This window comes from Planococcus citri, chromosome 2 (assembly GCF_950023065.1).
Source record: "Planococcus citri chromosome 2, ihPlaCitr1.1, whole genome shotgun sequence".
NCBI lineage: Eukaryota > Metazoa > Arthropoda > Insecta > Hemiptera > Pseudococcidae > Planococcus > Planococcus citri.
In genome coordinates, this window is record NC_088678.1 from 11,049,700 (window position 1) to 11,075,899 (window position 26,200).

Sequence of the window (26,200 nt, forward strand, 5' to 3'; positions counted from 1 at the left end):
GCCTCTAGCGACTTTTTGAAAATTCCTGAAGCCTCTAGCAGATTTTTGAATCTTTAAATTTTCACAAGATTTCATCAAATGGAGATGCTGGAAAGCTGAATTTACTCTACACTCCTATTTTAACACGCTCTGAAGACGACTTCAGGTGGGTTCAAGTAATTTTAGAGCCTCCAGCGACTTTTTTGAAAGTTACTGGAGCCTCCAGTAGATTTTTGAAACCTTTAAATTTCCCCAACAATAATTTATCAAATGGAGATGGAAAGCTGAAATTTACTCTACACTCCAATTTTAACACCCTCTGAAAACGACTTCTGGTGATTTCAAGTCGTTTTGGATCCTCCAGCAGATTTTTGAAACTAAATTTTCACAAAATTACATCAAATGGAGATGGAAATCTGAAATTTACTCTACACTCCAATTATAACACCCTCTGAAGACGACTTCAGGTGGGCACAAGTAATTTTAGGGCCTCCAGCGACTTTTTTGAAAATTACTGGAGACTCCAGTAGATTTTTGAAACTTGAAATTTCCCCAACATTAATTTATCAAATGGAGTTGGCAAGCTGAAATTTACTTCGCAGACTACATGGTGGTTTCAAATGGTTTTGAAGCTTCCAGCTACTTTTAGAAAATTTCAATTTTTCAAAAAAACGTCATACAACCTTTCAAAAAGTGGCTGGAGGCTCCAAAACGATTTGAAATTCACCAGCAGTCAACTTCTTAGCGTATTGAAATTAGTTTGCAGAATGAATTTCGACTCTACATCTTAGTGTGATGATATTTTGGGGAAATTTCAACTTTCAAAAATCTACTGGAGGCTCCAGTAATTTTCAAAAAAGTCGTTGGATGCTCTAAAATGACTCGAAATCCACCAGAAGTCGTTTTCAGAGGGTGTTAAAATTGGAGTGTAGAGTTAATTTCAGCTTTCCATCGCCATTTGATGAAATTTTGTGAAAATTTAGTTTCAAAAATCTGCTGGAGGCTTCAGGAATTTTCAAAAAGGTCGCTGGAGGATCCAAAACGACTCGAAATTCTCCTGCAGTTGACTTCGTAGCGTATTGAAATTAGTTTGCAGAGTAAATTTCAGTTTTCCAACTCCATTTTGATGACATTTTGTGGGAATTTCGAATTTTAAAAATCTGCTGGAGGCTCCAGAACTGCTCAAAACGGGTTGAAACCGTTGCCAATCGATTTGGCATGTCGAAAATAGGGTATATCCCAAATTTCAGCTTTCTTGGTCAATTTGGTAAAATTTTGATTGTTTCCCTCATTTTTTGGCCTAAATTCGATATTCAAAAATTCACCAAAAATCAAAAAACGCACTTTAGCACTTGAAATTTTGACAAGTGATGAATTTTTGCATGATCTTTCGATCTACCTTTGTAAAGTTTGAAAAAGTTCGTGCAAGTCCTATGTTAAAACGCAAAATCTACGATTTCGGCTGACCTGTCAATCAAAATGGCCGCCATTTTGTAAGTAAGGCCAACTTTTTTTTTGGCAAGTTTGCTTTAAAATGTTCCTTAGGATGTCCCCTTTATGAAAAAAGTTGTCCCGGAGGATCGGGGGGGGGGGGGGGGGGGGTGCAATTACTCCTACTGTCATATGCCGGACTAATCGTTTTCAAGAAGGAATGAATATTGCGTCCAGCGTTGCGTTGCGTTACGTAATACGGTCACGCTACGGTACTAAATTTTTTTCTTCAAATTGGGGCGCGACTTTTGGCCACCCCGTATTCTAAACAAACACTTCGAACCGAATACCGAATCACTCGTTGATGTATTTCGATCACTTATTCGATTGTTTTCGCAATCCGGCAATCGCAATGGCCAATGGGCGATAACTGAATTATGACGAAATGGAAAGTGGGGGTGAAGTATTTTTTACCAACGCCAAGATACTAAGTACATGAGTGCACAACCGACGAGTGACGATAATGAATATGGAATTGTGATGCAATAGCAATTAGCAACGATTCCATCCAGGAATTACGAGACGAGACCTCAAGTGAGAAACATACGGATTTCAACTATAAAGTAGCCCAACTGGCGCGAAAATTTTGATCCAGACAAAGGCGAATCGAAACTTGAAAGATAACCCCAAAATATACCCCCAGACTAAATTTAAGGGGCTGAAATTCATTTTTCGATTTTTGGTGATTTTTCAAAAATTCAAAAGACCAAATTTTGAAAAAAAAAATCAAAATTTCAGCTAATCGACCTAGAGAGTCGAAATTTGGTTTACATTCCATTTTCGACCATTCGAGTCGATTGGTGACATTTTCAAACCGTTCTAGAGCCTCCAGCGGATTTTTGGTTCTCTCAGTTTTCGAAAAAACGCTGTAAGTAAATACGATGGAAATGAAATTCAGCACCTATAAACTCGAATGTACTCGTAATGAATGAATGAAATTATTGATTACCGATTTAGGCACATATTATGAAAATATTTTTGTGTCGGTTCAAATCCAAAATTTTCTCCTGTAAGTTCTGTAAGCTAGGTACTGATTTTTTGAAAAATAAGTAAGGAGCTGTCCATTTTTTTAAAAATGTACTTCATGGCATAAAATTTTGGCCATTTTTATTTAATGCATTTTTCAAACGTTTTTCCTGAAAATAGTCACAAATTCTTCTGTTGGGTCGCCAAACTCGTAGGACGATATTTTTGGAAGCATGGATGAAGATCTTTTCCTGCTTTTAATATGGTCAAAATGATCAAAATTTTCGAATAACTAGTGACAAGACACTTCGTTGCTCGATGGATTTTCAAAAAAAAGTGTTGGTATAAATCTGAAAAAATATTTTTTAATATAATCAACCTATAATGCTACAAAATTTAGCACTTTTAATATTGTTCAACAACAATTTAGTCAAAATTCGTGGGCTAGGGTTCATTTTCCAATTTTCGTCACTTTTTAAAAATCAAATTGGAGCTAAAAAAAGTTGAAAAAATCAACATTTTGTTAAATTAACCTCAAAATCTGAAATATTTTAAAACTCTCGGAATTGATCAATAATAAAATCCAAACCTTCCTACCCCCAAACAAAAACGCCACAGAAAGGGAAATGTGAAATTTTTATTCCATTTTCAAATTTATCCAAAAATACGTAATTTTTAACTCGAGCCATCGTGGATTTTTCATTTTAAATGCAATAATTTCGAGCAATAGAATTAAAGTACCTAAGCATAACTCCAATGAGCTGCGGATGGAAAACTGAGTGTACTTTTCTGGCGTTGTTGTATTAATCGATGAATTAAAATAGGCGAGAAATGCAAGTTAAAAAAATTCAGTATGATTCGAGAAAATAGGTAGGTAATAGGTAACGTGTATTTTTTATTATAAAAATTAAATTAAAAAGAAATTAAACAACGAGCAATAAATAATCAACAAGAATACATAATTTTACAAAATTAAACGCTTCCGAACTGTATAAATCAATTCATCACTTTATTTTAAAAATTGGAAGATCATTTTTTAAGCTAGACATTGACGAAACACTGAGAATGTTGAGTGTCATACTGTGAAGTATAAGGTGGAGGTAATTTACAACTATAACCTTCTTCAGGATTGCTTTTTTCTTTAAGTCGCACATCATTTGCAATGTTTTCTTTTACTTCAACCATGTAGCTGTAGAAAACCAGAGCTGAATAGAGAACGAAAGCTGAAATTGAAAACAAACGTCGATTAGGTTGGTAACTTGGTACTTAATATGTAGTTTATTACTTAGTTTATCATTTATTAAATGTACCTATTTATATTTTTGACGAAAGACTTTTAACTGAACTTAAGAACATTACTTAAATAGATTGAGGCTAAGGTAATATTTCGAATTTTATGTAGAAAAAAAAATAGAAAAAAAGATAGGTATATTAGGTACCTATAGGAACAATATTGTGTCTGGAATTTGAAAAAAATAATTTTTTACCAATTTTCGAGTTTGTTTTTGCTCAAAACTGTGCATCATAATTTTCAAAGGAAACGTCCACAAGTTTTTAAATTCTGACACACATTCATTTTATGCATTCTGATTTCTGATTAAGCCTTTGAGGCCCGAGAAGAATGAATCTGACCGATGAGAAAGCAAAAAACATTGTAAATAGGTAAGTAATTCATTTTTTGGAAATTTTTATTAATTTGAAGTTTTTTCGTTCTTTATTATTAAAAGGCTGGTATTTTTTTCAAGTGATTCTTAATTACTTATATAGTACCATATGTAGTAGGTAAGAAATGAGTATCTTTTACCAGGTCTTGAGACTTTTATATATATATATTTTTTTCAGATGTGCAACCATCAGGAATTATTTCTATTTTTAGCGAAGCGAGGTATGGGCACTGAAGAAATCTGATAAAAGAATAATAACGGCAGCAGAGATGAAGTTCATGAGGAGAACGGCAGGGGTGACTCTCGCAGACAGAGTCCCATCTGAGAAAATAACAGCAGATCTCGGAGTGAAGCCAGTCATGAAGAAGATAAAACAGTATCGGAAAGATTGGAGAAATCATGTCAAAAGGATGGAGGAAACAAGATCACCAAAACAGGTCCTCCAATATACACCAACGGGGAAGAGAGGCAGAGGGAGACCAAGGAGGAAACTCACGGATACCTCAGGCTCATCCTCAACAGGTTCCACACCGCAGCAGACAGGCCAACAGGCCTACCGCTTATAAGGAAACGACAACGACGACGAAATTTTGCCAAGGTATACTGTGCCACTGGAATCATATTTTTTTAGGGAGACATCATTTCTTTATTAGATTCCATCTCATTTCCGAAAAAAAATAAATAAAAGTCTCAAGACCTGGTAAAAGATACTCATTTCTTATCCACGTATATAATTAAGAATCACTTGATAAAAATACCAGCCTTTCATAATAAGGAACGAAAAAACTTCAAATTAATAGAAATTTCCAAAAAATTAATTACCTATTTACAATGTTTTTTGCTTGAAATGCTCATAAATTGGTCAAATATTTCGAAAAAAATCTCGAAAACATATAGGTAAAGTACTATTTTGATATATCACATGACTTTTCACAATTTTTCAAAATTCTGGTTCCCCTTTTTGGGGCACAGAGAGACATTGACAGGTTGGGCCCATAAAATAAGTTCATATTCGTACTCAGCGTACTTAAAAACATACCATTTGATATATCACTCGACTTTTCACGATTTTTTGACCCCCTTTTCGGGGCGCAGAGGGCTTTTGAGGGGTTGGACCCAGAAAATAAGTTCATATTCGTATTCAGCGATTTCGAAAACATACTATTCGATATATCGCACGTCCAGATTCGTTTTTCAAACACATGATTCAGTTGTGAGTTACTTGAAAAATCAAGCACCCCCCCACCAACCCCCGGGGAGGGTTGAAGACCAATCAATAGTGGTTTCATTAATAGTTGGGTATGTAGATTTTGTAAAAAAAATTTGAGTGAAAACGAATGATATTGAGTGGTAATTTTGATTAATTTATTGAACTGGCTTTTTTTGAAACACCTACTCTTTCCACCCCTGTTTTTAAACACTCCCCTTGAGAGATGGGTATCGAGTGTAGTATCAAATTGTCGAGAATTTGAAGGGGAACATTTTTAGTTATGGTAGTTTTTCTCGTAAACCTAATATTTTCGGAGTAAATCGCAAAAAACGCGAATCGGAACCGGGTTTAGCCCTCTAAAAAAAATTAGCTGCAGGGGTAAGAGGGTCGGTTTTTTTTTGGTAGTTCAGGGGGTCCATCTGAACACATTTCCGAAGAAAAAAATTCATGTGCCAATTTTTTCCTTTTAACCCCCCCCGGCTTGTTTACGTTATTTTCCCGCTCTACCCAATGAGTCAGCTTTCACGTTATGAATTCTTTGAATTTTTATATCTCAGATTTCTGTGAAAATTTTTCAAAAAGAATCTCATTTTTACAAAAAATTACATTTTTAATGGAGTAACTTTGAAACTCAATTTCCAAAATAAATTTTTTTTCAAATAAACCCCCCCCCCCCATCTCTTTATTTATGACCAATAATTTTTGATTTTAAAATCATGTGACTCTCACATTTGTAGTTGTCCCACAACTTGTGCAGAAAATCATTTTTTATTTTTTCTCCAAATTTTGAGCTTTGCCTTCAAGAAGTTTTGACGTAATATTTTTATTTTTATGTTGGTATTACCTAGAGAGATACTTTTCGGAAAATTTTCGTAGACCTACATCGAAAATTTATTTTGGAAATCGGGATAGAAAAAATGCCCATTTTAAGCACCCATTTCTTCCTCAAATTCCAAAATGAAATTTTGAGTATGCTCCACCAACTTTGTAATTTTATATTATTAAATTTCAAGTTTATATAGGTACCGAATAAATTGGTGTCATATAGTCCGGCATATGACAATAGGAGTGATTGCACCCCCCCCCCCCGGCGATCCTCCGGGACAATATTTTTCTTAAAGGGCACATCCTAAGGAACATTTTAAAGCAAACTTGCCAAAAAAAAAAGTTGGGCTTACTTACAAAATGGCGGCCATTTTGATTGACAGGTCAGCCGAAATCGCAGATTTTGCGTTTTAATAATATAGGACTTGCACGAACTTTTTCAAACTCTACAAAGGTAGATCGAAAGATCATGCAAAAATTTATCACCTGTCGAAATTTCAAGAGCTAAAGTACGTTTTTCGATTTTTGGTGAATTTTTGAAAATCCAATTTAGGCCAAAAATGAGGAAAAAAATCAAAATTTTACCAAATTGACCAAGAAAGCTGAAATTTGGGATACACCCTATTTTCGACATGCCAAATCGATTGGAAACGGTTTCAACTCATTTTGAGCAGTTCTGGAGCCTCCAGCAGATTTTTGAAACTCGAAATTCCCACAAAATTCCATCAAATTGGAGTTGTAAAGCTAAAATTTATTCTAAAAACTAATTTTCAATACGCTACGATACACTGCAGGTGAATTTCAAGTCGTTTTGGATCCTCCAGCGACTTTTTAAAAATTCCCGAAGCCTCCAGCAGATTTTTGAAACTTTAAATTTTCACAAAATTTCACCGAATGGAGATGGAAAGCTGAAATTTACTCTACACTCCAATTTTAACACCCTCTGAAGACGACTTCAAGTGGGTTCAAGTCATTGTAGGGCCTCCTGCGACTTTTTTGAAAATTACTGGAGACTACAGTAGATTTTTGAAACTTGAAATTTCCCCAACATTAATTTATCAAATGGAGTTGGCCAGCTGAAATTTACTTCGCAGACGACATGGTGGTTTCAAATGGTTTTGAAGCTTCCAGCTACTTTTAGGAAATTTCAATTTTCCAAAAAAACGTCATACAACCTTTCAAAAAGTCGCTGGAGGCTCCAAGACGACTTGAAATTCACCAGCAGTCAACTTCGTAGCGTATTGAAATTACCATAGTTTGCATGAATGAATTTCGACTCTCCATCTTAGTTTGATGATATTTTGGGGAAATTTCAAGTTTCAAAAATCTACTGGAGGCTCCAGTAATTTTCAAAAAAGTCGTTGGATGCTCTAAATTGACTTGAAATCCACCAGAAGTCGTTTTCAGAAGGTGTTAAAATTGGAGTGTAGAGTAAATTTCAGCTTTCCATCTCCATTTGTTGTGAAATTTTAAAGTTTCAAAAATCTGCTGGAGGGTTCAGGAATTTTCAAAAAGTCGCTGGAGGATCCAAAACGAATTGAAATTCACCAGCAGTCAACTTCGTAGCGTATTGAAACTTAGTTTGATGATATTTTGGGGAAATTTCAAGTTTCAAAAATTTACTGGAGGCTCCAGTAATTTTCAAAAAAGTCGTTGGATGCTCTAAAATGACTTGAAATCCACCAGAAGACGTTTTTAGTGGGTGTTAAAATTGGAGTGTAGAGTAAATTTCAGCTTTCCATCTCCATTCGGTGAAATTTTGTGAAAATTTAAAGTTTCAAAAATCTGCTGGAGGCTTCAGGAATTTTCAAAAAGTCGCTGGAGGATCCAAAACGACTTGAAATTCACCTGCAGTGTATCGTAGCGTATTGAAAATTAGTTTTTAGAATAAATTTTAGCTTTACAACTCCAATTTGATGGAATTTTGTGGGAATTTCGAGTTTCAAAAATCTGCTGGAGGCTCCAGAACTGCTCAAAACGAGTTGAAACCGTTTCCAATCGATTTGGCATGTCGAAAATAGGGTGTATCCCAAATTTCAGCTTTCTTGGTCAATTTGGTATAATTTTGATTTTTTTCCTCATTTTTGGCCTAAATTCGATTTTCAAAAATTCACCAAAAATCGAAAAACGCACTTTAGCACTTGAAATTTTGGCAGGTGATAAATTTTTGCATGATCTTTCGATCTACCTCTGTAAAGTTTGAAAAAGTTCGTGCAAGTCCTATATTAAAACGCAAAATCTGCGATTTCGGCTGACCTGTCAATCAAAATGGCCGCCATTTTGTAAGTAAGGTCAACTTTTTTTGGGGCAAGTTTGCTTTAAAATGTTCCTTAGGATGTGCCCTTTAAGAAAAATATTGTCCCGGAGGATCGCCGGGGGGGTTGCAATTACTCCTATTTTGTCATATGCCGGACTAATATATATAACTAATGAGTCAGAGACTGACGAAAACTCTAATCGGTAGAATTGATATCCAGTTCAGATATGTATTTACTCTACTTATCAAATTATAACCACTTTTTAAAAAATGGTTTTACTTAAGCTGAGAAAAATAAAGTGCAATGCTTGTACTTAGCTATCACTTTTGCTGTTGAAAGCATTCCATATCGTACGAGTAGATTAGCAAAGAACGCTGATGGAGAAAATCGGTAATGCTTTAAAAATTTACCCTCGAGGGAATTATGTACCTACTCCTCAATTCATCATGACAAATTTTCAAAATTTACCATTAAAAAAAAAAAAAAAAAAAAAAAAACGATTAAACCTCCTCACTATTTTGAAAATCAAAGTTATTACAGTAATCCTAAAATCCCCCTATAGTACATTTGAAAATACGTAAAACACGAAAGTTTCCCAGCCTGGTACTTTCACTCACGTCGACTAGAATCGTCTGCCTTTTGAAATATTCAAGGTAGGTCTAGGTACTGAAGATAACTTACCTATGTTACACGCCGTACCGATGTAAATATGAGTCAGCAGCGATCCATACTCTGCATGCATTATTTTCACATATTGCTCTCGATAATTCGGATCTTTTATGAGTTTCAGCGCTTCCTCGTCCACCGCCTCGTAGTAAAAGTTCTTAATAGAATCATTCGAAAGAAGTAGTATCACCACACAAACGCCATAGATCGTTTTCACGATTAAAAATGACATGGTCGCGATCAAAAAAGACTTGCAGTGTGTTTTCTGAAAATATATACGCGCATAAATATATTTAAAAAATACCTAGGCCTATATCAATTTTTGGATTTTAAAAAATTTACTAAAAATCGAAAATCGATACGGGCTGCTGAAATTTTGGTTTTGGGAGTTTCAAAACTCAAATCAACACGTTTACAGTGGTTGAAATTGATTGAAATTCAAACAGGAAAATGTCTAAACTGTGCCTATAGTCCTTGGGAATTTTGTTCCCTACCTATGACTCATTTATCATACCCCAGGAGGAAATCCTGGATACGGGCTTGACTCATGATAAACTTACTTTAGTAATGGATATGATAGTTGCCAAGAAAATCAATACTCCTGTTATCGATAAAAACAAATTCGAGTAAACCAATGCAACATTTTTACCTAGATGTAAACAAAAAAATCAATTAGTTATAGGCTATACCTAGACCTATATAAGTACTAATGTAGGTAGGTAATATGAAGGGAGGGGGCTGAAAATTTTTGTGGGGATACCTATCAAGGATATACATAACACACTGAAAACTTTTCAAAATCGGTTAATATGGGGCTGAGAAAAGTGCTATTGAAATTTCAGAAAAGGGGGGTTCCCCAAAAAGGGGAGTTGGTGTGGATTTGAAATTTTTCACGCGGTAGTTTCTCGATGGTACCCACCTTCCATGCTATTATCAACCCGAACGCTCTCGGGGGCCATTTCACCCCTCTTATGCGCCGATAACCTTTTTGTGTTTTTTAGAAAACCCCTCCAAATTGAATGGTTCTAGCCCCACCCCCTTGGGAGTAGAAGGACAGTTGATATATGTGATCTGTCACGAGAAAACCAGGTTAGTGTCCAAAAAATCGATTTGGTTTTTTTTATGGATATTGGTAGTACTCAGAGTGCAGAATCCGCCTGTGGTGGTTAAAACGTTCGCGAACGGTTCTTTTGACCCTAAATTCAAGGTTAAAAAAAAGAGTAACTACAAAAAAAGTAAGAAAATTTTTTTTTTTGTGATTTTCTTGAAAAGTATGTTCTGGGGAGTCAACATGCAAATTTTTGGGACAATCGGCCCACATTTGGAGGATTAGTGCCATTTTATTGAAATTTGAATGAGGCTTAAGCTGGAAAAATCAACTCTTTTCACCTTGAACAAAATTTTTGTAAAAATTGAAAAACTCAATAAATAACTTTATTTTATATTAATTATTCATTTTTAGTAGTTTTCGCGACATTTTTGGCTCAAAATTTTAAAAAAAACGAAAAAATCGATTTGGGGAAATTTCGATTATCGGCCTTTGGCAACCCTGATTTTAAAAAAAATTGTCAGGTTATGTTGGCACCCTTTGTGGCCAAAAGTGGTCCAAGTTTCACGGACCTGCGAATCATAGATCGCCGAACACATACATTCAAAACTTCAAATGCCCGTCCTGTAAAATTTACGTTTTGGACACTAACCTGGTTTTCTCGTGACAGATCACATATCACTAGATCGGAAATTTGACGTAGAATTCAAAAATAAAGCTATATTCGACGTAAAATCAACCCCTGAGGATAAAAGTGCAAAAAACCCATTTGGGGGGGGGGGTTCAACCCCCCATAAAAAAATTAGCTAGGGGTCTGTGGAGTGGTAGTTCTCAGGAATTATTCAGGGGACCACCCTTGACAATTTTTCATCATAAAAGCTTGGGTAGCCAAAAATGTTTTTATTTTTTCTTATTTGCCTCCACTAAATATACATTTGTATCAATATAAGGAATGAAAACATATCAGAAAAACTTACTTAACAACGTATTGATCTTACGATCGCCTACATTGGACAAATCATTCAACATGGTCCACGCATAATCAATCTATTTAAAAAATGAAGAATTTATTATGCTTAATGGATTAAATATTTCATAATAGGTATTATACAGTCACATTTTTTCTATTATATTGTGAAATTGAGATATTGCTCGTAGGTATCAAGGTATCTTGAAAGTAGGTACGAGTCAGTCAATATAAAGTTGAAGGTGAATAGAAAACTGCGATTTGGCAGTTGGCACATGTTTCGAAACACCCATCCCCCAGTAAAAATTACCCAAAAGACAGATCACTTGAAAATAAAATGACATTCAAATATCAAACAGATTTGGAAAACATTGGATCAATATTGCATTGTTTCACCTTTTCATTAATTCCAAACAAGGAAACAAATCAAATCAAACTTTTTTAAACTGCTGCAATGCCAAAAGCTATAGTGAATGTGGCATGCATGTATCATGTAATGATACAGTACGTATTTCAATTTTTATTCTAGCAATAAAACTGACACCACATGACATATAATTCATAAATTATTAGTTGAGTATCTACTTACCAGGTAAATATAGAGTAAAATCAGACTGCCCATTCGCAATGATAAACAACAACACCATTTTTTAAAAACCATTTTGAATGAAAGAAAATTCTCCAAAACTCGATACAATAATAAGAAAAATTAGACAGAGAGCAAGCGTGGAGAAAAAATAATTTCTAATGAACACAATCAATCAGCTATTCCAATTTCAACCGTTTCCGTTTTAAACTGACTGAACAAGCATTTATCGAGAATGCTCAAATTGTTCACGCACATGAATTCACTAAAAATCTGTAGTCTGTACTCTGTACTGTCTTGTCTCTCTACAGTGTACATATACGCACTTCAGACCTAACCTGTTGATGATTATTTCGTTTGCTTTCTGCAATGGCTAATGGGCGATAACTGACAAGCAAAATGGAAAGGGGGTAAATATTTCTCACCAAGGTACAGGATGCGCAGAAATATCGAGTACCTACATACCATAAAGAAAGTTTTTTTTTTTTTTAAATGTGAGTTGGTACTTGGCAACGTGAAATAGACGCATGATTGGTGGAATATTATCACATCACTCGAATCAGTCCATCAAGCAATCACCCGCTATCGTTATTATTAATTTACCTATTATTGTGACCAATCGAATGATGTGGCACGAAACTTTTTTGGAGGTGCTTACTTTGTACCTACTCAATATTTTTTTGCATCCTGTTACAAGAAACGAGCAAATAATCAACTTAAGCATAATTTTACAAAATTAAACGCTTCCGAACTGTATAAATCAAGTCATCACTTTATTTTAAAAAGTGGAAGATCATTTTTTAAGCTAGACATTGACGAAGTACTGGGAACGTTGAGTGTCCTACTGTGAAGTATAAGGTGGAGATAAACGACCGTAACCTTCTTCAGGATTGGCTTTTCCATCACGTGGCACATTATTTGCAATATTTTCTTTCATCTCAGCCCTGTAGCTGTAGAAAACCAGGACTGAATACAGAGAAAAAGCTGAAAATGAAAACAAACGTCGATTATTAGGTTTGTACTAAGTAATAGGTAGCTACTTCATTAGTGTATCATTAATGTGCCTATTTATATTATTGACGAACGTATTTGAACTGAAGTTGAGAAAATTATTTAAGTAGATTGAGGCTTGATATTTTTAATTTCTGTAATAAAAAAAAATGATAGGGAAGAATTGTGTCTGGAAATTGAAAACATTTTTTTAAATCGATTTTCGAGTTTATTTTTTGCTTAAAACTGTATCATAATTTTCATTGGAAACTTCTTCGTGTTTTTAAATTATGACACACATTCATTTTATGCATTCTGATTAAGCCTTTGAGACCAAGAAGAATCTGGACTATAACTTTGTTGAGCAGATTTTAAAAAAAATTTGAGGTTTATACTCAAAATCTCATTTTGAAATTTGAGGAAATGCTCAAAATAGGCATTGTTTCTATCCCCGATTTCCAAAATAGGTAAACCTTCGACGTAGGGACATGAAAATTTTCCGAAAAGTTCCTCGTCTAGGTAATACAAGCATAAGAAACAGAAAGTTTTGAATACCTATCATATTATCTAGGTACGTCAAAAATTATTGGAGTAAAAATTCAAAATTTTGAGAAAAAATCAAAAATGATTCATTTCTGCACAAGATGTGACAGTTACAAAATAATGTGAGAGCGGCATTGATTTTCAAACAAAAAAATTTCTAGTAAAAAATAGAGAGATTGACGGCGGGGATTTTTATTTGGTATTTGTTTTTGGGTGTTTATAATTACTAGATTATTACACCCTACGTCAGATTATATTGAATTTGTCAGGTTGTGTTTTTTAACACAAGTAAGTAGGTAATAAATTTTCTATTTCGGAAGGGTTGTCAGGAATGGAGAGAGAGATTTCATCTAATTGTCACAACTTGTACAGAAAATCAATTTTTATTTTTTCTAAAAATTTTGGATAGAAAAATGTTTATTTTGAGCATTGCGCCTAAAATTCCAAAATGAAATTTTGGAAAAAACACCAATTTATTTTAAAAATCTGCCTAACGAAGTTTTATACTCCTTCCCATCATAATGAAATTTTTCCATTTTCATCCGTCAGATTCTTTTCGGGTGTCAGGGTTTATGATTATTGATTATTTTTCAAGCTTTTATTCAATTGTGCAGACTATAAAAAATTATTTTGAACAAATAAAAAAGTTGATATTTTTTTTCAAGTGAAATAAAAATGTAATAAATTTTGCTATTTCATATTATTTTTAGTAGGTACTCGTACCTACGATATACCGAATAAATTGACGTCGTGTGTATAGATTTTAATGGTATAACCAGTGAGTCAGAGACTGACGAAAACTGTAATCAGTAGAATTGATATCGAGTTCAGATATGTAAGTAAGTATGTATCAAATTATAACTACTTAGTCCAGCATATGACAATAGGAGTAATTGCACCCCCCCCCCCGCCAATCCTCTGGAACAACTTTTTTCCTAAAGGGGACACCCTAAGGAACACTTTAAAGCAAACTTGCCCAAAATAAAGTTGGCCTTACTTACAAAATGGCGGCCATTTTGATTGATAGGTCAGCCGAAATCGCAAATTTTGCATTTCAACATAGGACTTGCACGAAATTTTTCAAACTTTACAAAGGTAGATCGAAAGATCATGCAAAAATTTATCACCAGTCAAAATTTCAAGAGCTAAAGTGGGTTTTTCGATTTTTGGTGAATTTTTGAAAATCCAATTTTGGCCTAGAATGTGGGAAAAAATCAAAATTTTACCAAATTGACCAAGAAAGCAGACATTTGAGATATACCATATTTTCGACAAGCCAAATCGATTGTAAACAGTTTCAACCCGTTTTGAGCAGTTCATGGAGCTTCCAGCAGATTTTTGAAACTCGAAATTCCCACAAAATTCCACCAAATTGGAGTTGTACAGCTGAAATTTATTCTAAAAACTAATTTCAATACGTTACGAAGTATTGCAGGTGAATTTCAAGTCGTTTTGGAACTTCCATCAACTTTTTGAAAATTCCTGAAGCCTCGAGCAGATTTTTGAAAATTTGAATTTTTGCAAAATTTCATCTAATGGAGATGGAAAGCTGAAATTTACTCTACACTCTAATTTTAACACCCTCTGAAGACGACTTCAGGTGAGTTCAAGTCATTTTAAAGCCTCCAGCGACTTTTTTGAAAATTACTGGAGCCTCCAGTAGATTTTTGAAGCTTGAAATTTCCCCAAAAATTCATAAAACTGAGATGGAGAGTCGAAATTTATTCTGCAAACTAATTTCAATACGCTACGAAGTTGACTGCTGATGGATTTCAAGTCGTTTTGGAGCTTCCAGCGACTTTTTGAAAATTCATGAAGCCTCCAGCAGATTTTTGACAATTTGAATTTTTGCAAAATTTCATGAAATGGAGATGGAAAGCTGAAATTCACTCTACACTCTAATTTTAACACCCTCTGAAGACGACTTCAGGTGGGTTCAAGTCATTTTAAAGCCTCCAGCGACTTTTTTGAAAATTACTGGAGCCTCCAGTAGATTTTTGAAGCTTGAAATTTCCCCAATATTTCATAAAACTGAGATGGAGAGTCGAAATTCATTCTGCAAACTAAATTCAATACGCTACGAAGTTGACTGCTGATGGATTTCAAGTCGTTTTGGGGCCTCCAGCGACTTTTTGAAAGGTTGTATGGCGTTTTTTTTTGGAAAATTGAAATTTCCTAAAAGTAGCTGGAAGCTTCAAAACCGTTTGAAACCACCATGTAGTCTGCGAAGTAAATTTCAGCTTTCCATCAACATTTGATGAAATTTTGTAAAAATTCAAAGTTTCAAAAATCTGCTGGAGGCTTTAGGAATTTCCAGAAAGTCGCTGGAAGCTCCAAAACGACTTGAAATTCACCTGCAATACTTCGTAGCGTATTGAAATTAGTTTTTAGAATAAATTTCAGCTTTACAACTTCAATTTGATGGAATTTTGTGGGAATTTCGAGTTTCAAAAATCTGCTGGAGGCTCCAGAACTGCTCAAAACGGGTTGAAACCGTTTCCAATCGATTTGGCATGTCGAAAATGGGGTATATCCCAAATTTCAGCTTTCTTGGTCGATTTGGTAAAATTTTGATTTTTTTCCCGACATTTTTTTAATTCCATTTTTTTTTGGAATTGGAAAAATGTAAATTTTCAATTAGATTCGAAGGCATTTGCACAGTGACGAATATGTCTAAAAATGTCAAAATTAATTCGCAAAAACCAAAAACGGCCGTACAATCGGCGCAAAAGGTAGGAAATGGTTCCAATTTTTGTGTAGGTATTAATAGTTAGATAGGTAGGTAGAGGTCCTGAAGATAACTTACCGATGCTACACAGCAGAGCGAGGCAAATAATAGCCAGAACCGATCCATACATTGCATGCATTAGTTTCACATATTCCTCTCGATCCTTCGGATTTATTACGAGTTTCTGCGCTTTCTCGTTCACCGCCTCATTGTAAAAATTCTTAAAAGAATCATTCGAATAAAGTAGTATCATCACACAAACGCCACAGATCACTTTCAGGATTAAAAATGACATTGTCGCGATCAACAAAGAATTGGAGGGTGTTTTCTGAAAATATACGCGCATAAATATTAAAGAAATACCTAACAACAAATTGTTTTAGTTGAAAGTAAAACTATTGTATGTACAAATATTTAGGTACCTAAAAGGCACATCAGCTGCTGGGAGCAAAATTTCCCTATTTCTTTATGTCGAAGAGGATAAACTTACTTTAGTAATGGATATGATAGTTGCCAAGAAAATCAATCCTCCAATTATCGATAGAAACAAATTCGAGTAAAACAATGAATCATTTTCACCTAAATGTAAACAAAAATCAATTAGTTGAAGTACTAACGCAGGTACATATTTCAAGAATTATACGAGTATTGATAATCTATATGCATGGAAAATTAGCATACCGGTATGAATTAAGGTAGTTCTTATTTTGTAGTTTCGTTTTTAGCTTGATTTTTTTTATAGGTATTTCCACTCTCTGACGTTGTAAATGCATACCTACCTATTTCAACTTTGTAGGCCCATTCGGAGAAAATTTGATTTTTTAGCATTTGGTTCCACATTTCATTTCCAAAAATTCAAAAATTTTAATCGAGATTTGCGTTCCTTTGCGATTTAGCTTTGTCCATTGTTCGATATAAAAATTTGCTTTTAGTTTTAATTTTAAAATTAATTTTTTGAGTTCTAAAGCTAGATTTTTTTACTTCTTTGCCGAAAATGAACCGGTACAAGAATCGATAGAATGTGAGTTTTCAAAATAAAGCCACCTTAATTATGTTGGTACGATGGTACCAATGTATAGGTAGGTACTTCATATAACTACGTTCATTGTTTTGTAAGTATCAATAAGGAATGAAAACATATCAGAAAAAAACTTACTTAAAAACTTATTGATCCTAGGATGGCCTACACCCGGTAAAACACTCAACACGCTCAACGCACAACCAATCTATATTAAAAAATGAAGAATTTATTTCCAAGCAAAGAAACAAATCAAATTCAAACTTTTTTTAACTGCTGCAGTGTGAAAAGCCATGTGAAGGTGGCATGCATTTAAGCATGTAAATTGTAAAGGTACAGTACGTAATTCAATTTTTATTCTAGCAATTAAACTGACACCACATGACATACAATTCATAGGTAAATTATTAGTTAAGGTATCTACTTAGTACTTACCAGGTAAATATAGAGTAAAACCAGACTGCCCATTCGCAATGATAAACAACACACTTTTCTTAAAACCATTTTGAATGAAAGAAAATTTTCCACAACTCAATATGAGAAAAAATAGACAGAGAGTACGGGTCGAGAAAAAAAATTTTAATGAAAACAATCAATCAGCTTTCAGCTATTTAATTTCAACCGTTTCAGTGTTGAACTGACTCATCGTCACATGTCACAAGCATTTAACGAGAACGTTCAAATTGTTCATGCGCATAAGTTCACTAAAGATCTGTAGTAGGTGGTACCTATGGCGCTGTCTGTGTCTCTAGATCCGTACACTTCGAACCGAACTCTGTACACGATTATTTCGATTGATTTCCGCAATGGCCAATGGGCGATAACTGACAAGCAAAATGGAAAGGGGGGGTACATATTTCTAACCAAGGTATACAGGATGCCAGTTTGTCGCTTATTAAAAATCAAATTGGAGCTAAAAAAATTTGAAAAAAATCAAAATTTTGTTAAATTAAACATTATACTCAAAATTTGAAATACGTTATTAAACCATCGCAATCAATCAAAAATAAAATTCAAATCCCCTCCAAAAAACGCCACAGAAGGGGGAAAGTAAAATTTTAAAATTTGACTGTTTTCCAGTCTGAATTGTACATCCAAAAATACTGAATTATAAACTCGAGCGATCACGATTTTTAATTTCAAATGCAATTTTGGAGCAGTCGAATCAAAAGAGGCATCACCCACTCCAGTGAGCGTGAGCTGCGGATGGAAAACTGAGTGTACCTTTCTGGCATTGTTACATTAATCGATGAATTAAAATAGGCGAGAAATGCTAGTTAAAATATTCAATATAATGATTTGAGAAAATATAATGTGTATTCTTCTTTATAAAAATGAAATTAAAAAAATTAAAAAACGAGCAAATAATCAACTTAAGAATAAGTTTACAAAATTAAACGCTTCCGAACTGTATGAATTACCTAATTCATCGCTTTATTTTAAAAAGTGGAAGATCATTTTTTAAGCTAGACATTAACGAAGTACTGGGGACGTTGAGTGTCGTCGTACTGTGAAGTATAAGGTGGAGGTAATATCCGACCGTAACCTTCTTCAGGATTGGCTTTTCCATCACGTGGCACATTATTTGCCATATTTTCTTTCATCTCAGCCATGTAGCTGTAGAAAACCAGAACTGAATAGAGAGCAAAAACTGAAATTTAAAAAACAAACGTCGATTATTAGTTTGGTACTAATACTTTATCAGTGTATCATTTATTAAAATGCTTATTTATATTTTTGACAAACGTATTTTAACTGAAGTTAAGAGATTATTCCAGTAAATTGAGGTTTGATAATTTAAATGTCTGTAAAAAAAAGAGAGAGAGAGAAAAGATTGATGTAGTGGGTACCTATAAGAACAATTGTGTCTGGAAATTGAAAAAAAAAAATTTAAATCAATTTTCGAGATTATTTTTTGCTCAAAACTGTGTAAAACTTATTATAATTTTCAAAGGAAACTTCTTCAAGTTTTTAAATTCTGACACACATTCATTTTATGCATTCAGATTAAGTCCTTGAGATCCGAGAAGAATCTGAAGGATGAAATGAAAATTGAAAATTTTCATTATTTTTATGAGAAGGAGTAGGTATAAAACTTCACTAAGCAGATTTTAAAAATAAATTGAGGACTACTCAAAATTTCAGTTTGAAATTTGAGGAAATGGTCAAAATGGGCACTTTTTCTATCCCAATTTCCAAAATAAATTTTCGATGTAGGGACACGAAAATTTTCCGAAAAGTTCCTCTAGGTGAATACAAGCATGAAAATCAGAACATTTTGAATAATAGGTACATCAATGGGTACATCTACATTATACCTATATCTATTATAGTCCGGCATATGATAATAGGAGTGATTGCACCCCACCCCCCCCCCGCCGATCCTCCATGACAACTTTTTTCTTAGAGGGGGAGTCTTGAGGAACATTTTAAATCAAACTTGCCCAAAAAAAAGTTAGCCTTGCTTACAAAATGGCCACCATATTTTTGTAAGTAAGGCCAACTTTTTTTGGGCAAATTTGCTTTAAAATGTTCCTTAGGATGTCCCCTTTAAGAAAAAAGTTTTCCCGGTGGATCGGCGGGGGGGGGGTGCAATAACTCCTATTGTCATATACCGGACTACAAAAATTATTTGAGAATAAGTCAAAACTGATTTTCTGCACAAGTTGTGACAATTATTAGTAAATGTGAGAGTGACATTAATTTTAAAATCAAAAAAATTATTTGTCAAAAATAAAGAGATTGGCGATGGGGATTTCTTTCGGAGAAAAAAACAATATTTTGGAAATTGATTTTAAGGTTGTTCCGTGAAAAATATCTATCATTTATTGTAAAAATGAGGATTTTTCCACACAGTGAGTTAGCTTTATTCACATTATTGATTCTTTGAACATTTATACCCATTAAGATAAATAAAGAGCCTTTTGGCGAGAAATGATTAGATTATAAAAATAACTCTTGCTTCTCAGATAAGCCTGATGATGAACACTTGGTGTTTGAAACGCTTTGCACTAATAAATAATTAAGTATCTGAGAATCAAGAGTTTATTCTTGTAATCAACTTTTATATCTCAGCTTTCTATGAAAATTTTCAAAATTTATAGAATCCCATTTTTACAAACAAATGATAAGATATTTTTCATGGAACGACTTTGAAATTCAATGTACAAAATATGTTTTTTTTTTTCAAATAAAATTCCCCGCTGTAATGTCGTCATTTTTGATAGTGTATTTTATTTTATTAAAATGTGTTCATTTATACTCGTATTTTTGACGAATGATTTTCAGTTTCAACTGAAGTTAAGAACATTATTAGGTATTTAAACAGATGGAAACTTTTTCAAGTTCTTAAATTCTGAAACAAATTCATCTTATGTATTTAGGTACCCTTTGAGACCCGAGAAGAATCTAACGGATACAAATTGAAAAATTTCATGTTATATAGGTACTTATGGGAAGGTGGTATACTAGGTGTAGGTACATACGTTACGCAGATTTTTTTGATGGAATTTTACTCAAAAATTTAATTTTGGAATTTGAGCAAATGTTCAAAATAGACATTTTTTCTATCCCAATTCCCAAAATAAATTTTCGATGTAGGGACATGATTTTCTGCACAATTTGTGACAATTACAAATGTGCGAGTGATGTAATTTTCGAATCTAAAAAATTTTTGGTCAAAAACTAAGAGATTGATAATATGGTGGGGATTTTTATTTGAAAAAAATATATATGAACAGGTAAGTGTTTTGAGGTGGTAAAAAAATTAAATTTAAAAAAAATGAGTACCTAACTACCTACCTAGATAATACAAATTACCAATTACATAATGGGATATTTTATCAACTGAATGAATTGGCGTCATATGTATAGATTTTAATGGTGTAAGAACTAAATAGTGAGTCAGAGAGGAGACTGACGATAATACCAATCAGTTAAATTGATATCGAATTTAAATATTTTTATCAAATGATTACCACTTTGTACAAAACCAACATGTTTTTCATATGATAAAAAGAAAAAAACCAAGTTGAAAAATACAGCATTTATAAATGTAAAATTATCATTATAGATATAGATAAGGTATGCACATGCTGTATGTACATATACAATTTTACTATTGCTGTTGGAGACATTCCATACCATAGATTCGTAAAATTACTCACACACCGGATGGATGCCTGTCTTATTATTACTATTAGAATGCTGAAAAATAAACTCGATAAGACGATAACGCTTTCAAAAGTACCCTCGACTACGCTCAATCATCAATTTCATCTCTATTGCTGTTGAAGGCATTCATACCGTCGATTTCGCATAATTACTCACACATCTGATTGCTACCAGTCTTATTCTTAGAATGCTGACATGACGGAGTGATGGATAAAATCGATAACGCTTTCAGAATTGCCCTCGCGACGCGACGCTTAATCATCGCAATTCATCGTGAAAAACTTTCTAAAAGTGGTTCTAAAAAAATGACGATAAACTTCCTCACTATTTTGGAAATCAAAGTTATTTAATCACAAAAGTTTCCTATACGTATGGTAGTAGGTACACCTTGTAATACGTAAACATCGTCTGTCTATTGAAATACTTATTCAAAAATAGATTAAATTAAATAGGTACTGAAGATAACTTACCGATGTTACAAACCAGAAGGAGGACAGTAAAAGTCATAAGCGACCCATACAAAGCATGCATCAGTTTCACATATTCCTCTCGAACCTTCGGATCATATGTGTGCTTCTGCGCTTCCTTGTCCACCATCTCATAGTAAAAGTTCTTGAAAGAATCATTCAAATTAAGTATTACCATCACACAAACGCAGTAGATCACTCCGAAGATTAAAAATGATATGGAGGCAGTCAACAAAGCATTGGAGGGTGTTTTCTGAAAATATACGCACGTAAATATTAAGGAAATATTTAGCAACAAATGATCGAAGTTGAAAATGAAACTATTCAAAAGCACATCAGCTGTCGGGAGCCAAGTGTTCCCATTTCCTTATGTCTATAAAGGAATCACTCGAAGTGTCTGTGATCGATTTGAACAGAAACGTGATTTTTAGAGAGAGTGCATATCAATATCAATATTTTAAAACCTCCATTCATACAGAATACTCGTACCTTCTGCCTAAATTTACGTTTCGACTTTTTGGCACATTAAAAAAATGCAAAAAAGGAGAATTTCTTGATTTAAAAAAAAAATGAATGATGCCACTGAAAATGAGGAAAACCAGTTCTGAAGTTAGGAAGCTCAAAATAACTGTACCTATAACTAAATGATGGGATTCGATTTGAAAGGAGTTGATATTACTTATCGTTAACTCAAAAACTGTTTTTCGTCAATTTTACTGCAGAACAATCAAGCTCTTTCCATAAATCACATTCTTGTTCAAATCGGAGGCGGATACCTCGAGTCATGATAAACTTACTTTAGTAATGGATACGATGGTTGCCAAGAAAATCAATCCGCCTATTACTGATAGAAGCATATTCGAGTAATACAATGGAGCATTTTCGCCTAGAAATAAGTAAATAAAAATCAATTACCTACATTATAAGTACCAATATACATACAGATTACAGATAAGTACTTTAACAATACGAGTAGGTACCATACCCATACATTTTTGTATGAATGGCCCTTTGGATATATTAGGTACACAGATACGAAGGAATTAAGCTGCTGGTTCTTATTTTGAAGTTTAGTTTTCAGCCATGATTATATTATGAGGAAATAATTACTTAATTTTTATTTTGAATTTCCCCTCGAATTTGAAAAAAAGTGTAGGTACTTTTAATATTGAAAAATCTTCTTTTTTTCGACAAAATTCTTCAAAAGATTAGGTATATTTTTTTAGAAAAAAATCACCCATGTTCTCCAAACAGTGTTGGTCTGGTCTTCCTGTACAGTTCTCCCTTCCCCTCCTCAAAGTTGTGGAAAATCTGTGGTGATTTTTCAAAAATTCTCAATTTCAATGTCACAATAATTCATCAAATAGTCCCTTTTAAAAAGAAAACCCAAACTCTTCACATAGAAAATAAATGTTTTTTACTTCTCGAAATTTAAATTTTCAAAAAGGCAACAAGACCACAACCTACATTCTATGAATTTTCTATGTCTCGCCTTATTCATTGTGGGCATGGGGATTGGAGAGGTTCCAGTTGATGAGATATCAGTGGACGTATTTTCAGACAGTATTTTACAAGTTCAAAATTGAAAAAAAAAATCAAAAATTGGTAAAAAAAATCGAAAAATGAATGAAAACAATTAGGAACATGAATTTGAGGTTTTTTAGACATGCTGTTTCAATCTAGCATTATATCACAATGGAACCTCTTGAGGTGTCCGCCTCCGATTTGAAAGGGACCGCGATTTTTGGAAAGAGCATATTCTAAAACCCCCAAATCCAAATTATCAGCTGCCCAAGCTCATTTTTCGAATTTTGGCGAATTTTTGAAAATTCAAAGTTGACTGTTTTTGGCGATTTATGCTTTTTTTTAAAGAAGTACGTACTTGACGAATAAAAATGGTCAGAATGAGTCCCGAAATTAATATTAATTCCCCAAATCCAAATTTCACCATTTCCAGCCATTCTGGAGCCTCCAGCGCTATTTTTAAATTTCTCCAGAATTTTGAATTTGCTCCGGAAGGCGTGACTATGCAACTGGGCAGCTAAAAATCGAGTTGTGTGTTAAACTCGATCTGTTTAACAAGGTTATCAACATTTGAGTCGGTTTTGGGAGGGACAACTCAAGAGTGGTTTTTTGACCAGTTTTTTTCAAATAAAAAATCAAAAGTTTTCCATTTGCGAGGAAATTTTCCAAATTTGCGCGAATCGCTGTACTTCGAACACAACAAACCCCCTGAGGCCGAGTTCCGCCATTTCCAGCCATTCTGGAGCCTCCAGTGCGATTTTTAAATTTCTCCAGAATTTTGAATTTGCTCCAGAAGGCGTGAATATGCAATTGGGCAGTTAAAAATCCAGTTGTGTGTTATACTCGATCTGCTTAACGAGTTAATATCCACATTTGAGTTGCCCAATTGCATATTCACGCCTTCTGGAGCAAATTCAAAATTCTGGAGAAATTTAATAATCGCGCTGGAGGCTCCAGATCGGTGGGAAATGGCGGAATTCGGTCTCGGAAGGTGAGTTGTGAACGAAATACAGCGATTCGCGCAAATTTCAAAAATTTCCTCGCAAATGGAAAACTTTTGATTTTTTTGGATTTTTTATTTGAAAAAAGCTGGTCAAAAAGCCACTCTTGAGGTGTCCCTCCCAAAACCGACTCAAATGTGGATAAACTCGTTAAACAGATCGAGTATAACACACAACTCAATTTTTAGCTGCCCAATTGCATATTCACGCCTTCTGAAGCAAATTCAAAATTCTGGAGAAATTTAAAAATAGCGCTGGAGGCTCCAGAATGGCTGGAAATGGTGAAATTTAGATTAGGGGAATTATTATTAGTTTTAGGACTTATTCTGACCATTTTTATTGGTCAAGTACATACTTTTTTTTAAAAAAAAGCATAAATCGCCAAAAATAATCAATTTTGAATTTTCAAAAATTCGCCAAAATTCGAATAATGAACTTGGGCCGCTGAAAATTTGGATTTGGGGGTTTTAAAACAGGCTCTTTCCAAAAATCACGGTCCCGTTCAAATCGGAGACGGACACCTCAAGAGGTTCCCTTGTCAGGAAGGGGGCGAAATTTCATCTTAAAAATTCTGTTTAGAGGTACCCAATACAGTAATTATCGGCATAATTTCCCAAATTTGCAAACAGTGGCATTTCAGCCATTTTAACCGCGATTACCTACTCCATATTTTCCCAAGTTCATTGGGTAAAATTTAGTGGAAATTTCAATCTTAAAACATCAAAATCAGCTGTGTGCTTCAGAACTTTTCAGCTAGATGTTTCGAAACCGATTCTAACCAAGGGAGTAAGTCGATAACAGGACACAAGCTAAATTTCAGCTTTGTAGGTCTATTTGGTGAAATTTTGATATTTTCGCATTTGGTCCGATGTAAAAAATTTTCTTTCGGGTTTGAAATTAATTTTCTGAGTTCAACTTGAATGAGTAGGTATTTAAAGATTTTTTACTTCTTGGCAGTAATAGAACCGATACAAGAAGCGATAAAACGTGAGTTTTCAAAATAAGAGCCACCTGAATACTTTAATATAGCTACCGAGACATTTTAGGTTAATAATTTATACTTACTTATGTACCAACTTTATTTTTACTATCAACTATGTTCATTTTTTTTGTGTAAAGAATGAAAATGTATCAGGAAAAAAAACTTACTTATAAAGTCACCGATTGTGGGATCGCCTACAGTGACTGACAAAATAGACACCACGTTCCATACACAACTGATCTATTGAAAAAATATAAAATTATTTTAATGGAACCAACTCATTTCATGATAAGGTACACAGGTACATTTTTTATATTATTGTGAAATTGAGATATTACTCGTAGGTATCTAGAAAGTACGAGTAAACAACCTTAAGTCAGTTGAAGTTGAATAGAAAATTGCAATTTGGCACATGTTTCGAAACACCATATAACTTACGATAGATTGAATTTCTCTTTTACGCTCCTTCCACAATTTAAATTACTACCCGAGAGACTGATCACTTGTAAATAGCATTCAAATATCAAACAGAATGTGAAAAAATTGAACCAATATTGCATTGCGATTACTTCACTTTTTTATTGGGTAGGTATATGTAATTCCAAACAAAGAAACAAATCAAATCAAAAGTTTTTGAACTGCTACAGTGCCAAAAGCCATAGTGAAATTTACATGCATGTAAAGATTTTAGGTAGGTACGGTATACGTAGGTCTATACCTATTTTTATTCGAGTACCTAATAAAACTTACACCACGTGACATGTAAATCATAAATAAGCAATTAGTTACTTACCAGGTTAATATAGAGTAAAACCAGACTGCCCATTCGCAATGATAAACAACAGACTTTGTTTAGAACCATCTTGAATTAAAGTAGGTAGATTTTCCACAACTAAATATGAAAAAACTTAAACACTAGACGAAGAGCACGTGTTGAGAAAATATAATTTCTAATGAAAACAATCGATCAGCTATTCCAATTCAATCTTTTTCGTTTTAAAAAACTGACTGAACTAGCATTTTATTGAGAATGTTCACGCGCATAAATTCTGAAGATCTGTACTATAAACTAAACACTTCGAACCGAATTTAATTACCTACTCGAGTAGTCGAT

The 26,200-nt window shown here is 33.8% G+C and overlaps 1 protein-coding gene across 2 annotated transcripts; it reads right to left on the reverse strand.

Annotated features, from left to right (window-relative positions):
- Positions 1 to 3,307: 3,307 nt before the first annotated feature.
- On the reverse strand, positions 3,308 to 26,200 carry LOC135834604 (uncharacterized). 2 transcript variants are annotated; one of them, XR_010556709.1, is made up of 11 exons: positions 25,880 to 26,200; positions 25,254 to 25,326; positions 22,377 to 22,465; positions 21,583 to 21,832; positions 17,375 to 18,590; positions 17,078 to 17,147; positions 16,412 to 16,500; positions 16,000 to 16,249; positions 11,664 to 12,644; positions 11,085 to 11,154; positions 9,620 to 9,708 (listed from the first exon to the last, which is right to left on the reverse strand). XR_010556709.1 is itself a non-coding variant. In XM_065348525.1 (9 exons), exons 5-9 carry the CDS (start codon positions 11,733 to 11,735, stop codon positions 3,478 to 3,480), a joined length of 663 nt encoding a protein of 220 aa, XP_065204597.1. In that variant the 5' UTR covers positions 11,736 to 12,644; positions 16,000 to 16,249; positions 16,412 to 16,500; positions 17,078 to 17,147; positions 17,375 to 17,880; the 3' UTR covers positions 3,308 to 3,477. The 2 variants fall into 2 exon arrangements, 1 of the variants encoding a protein (XP_065204597.1); XM_065348525.1 differs by lacking the exons at positions 21,583 to 21,832; positions 22,377 to 22,465; positions 25,254 to 25,326; positions 25,880 to 26,200 and adding exons at positions 3,308 to 3,659; positions 9,075 to 9,324 and having other exon boundaries at positions 17,375 to 17,880.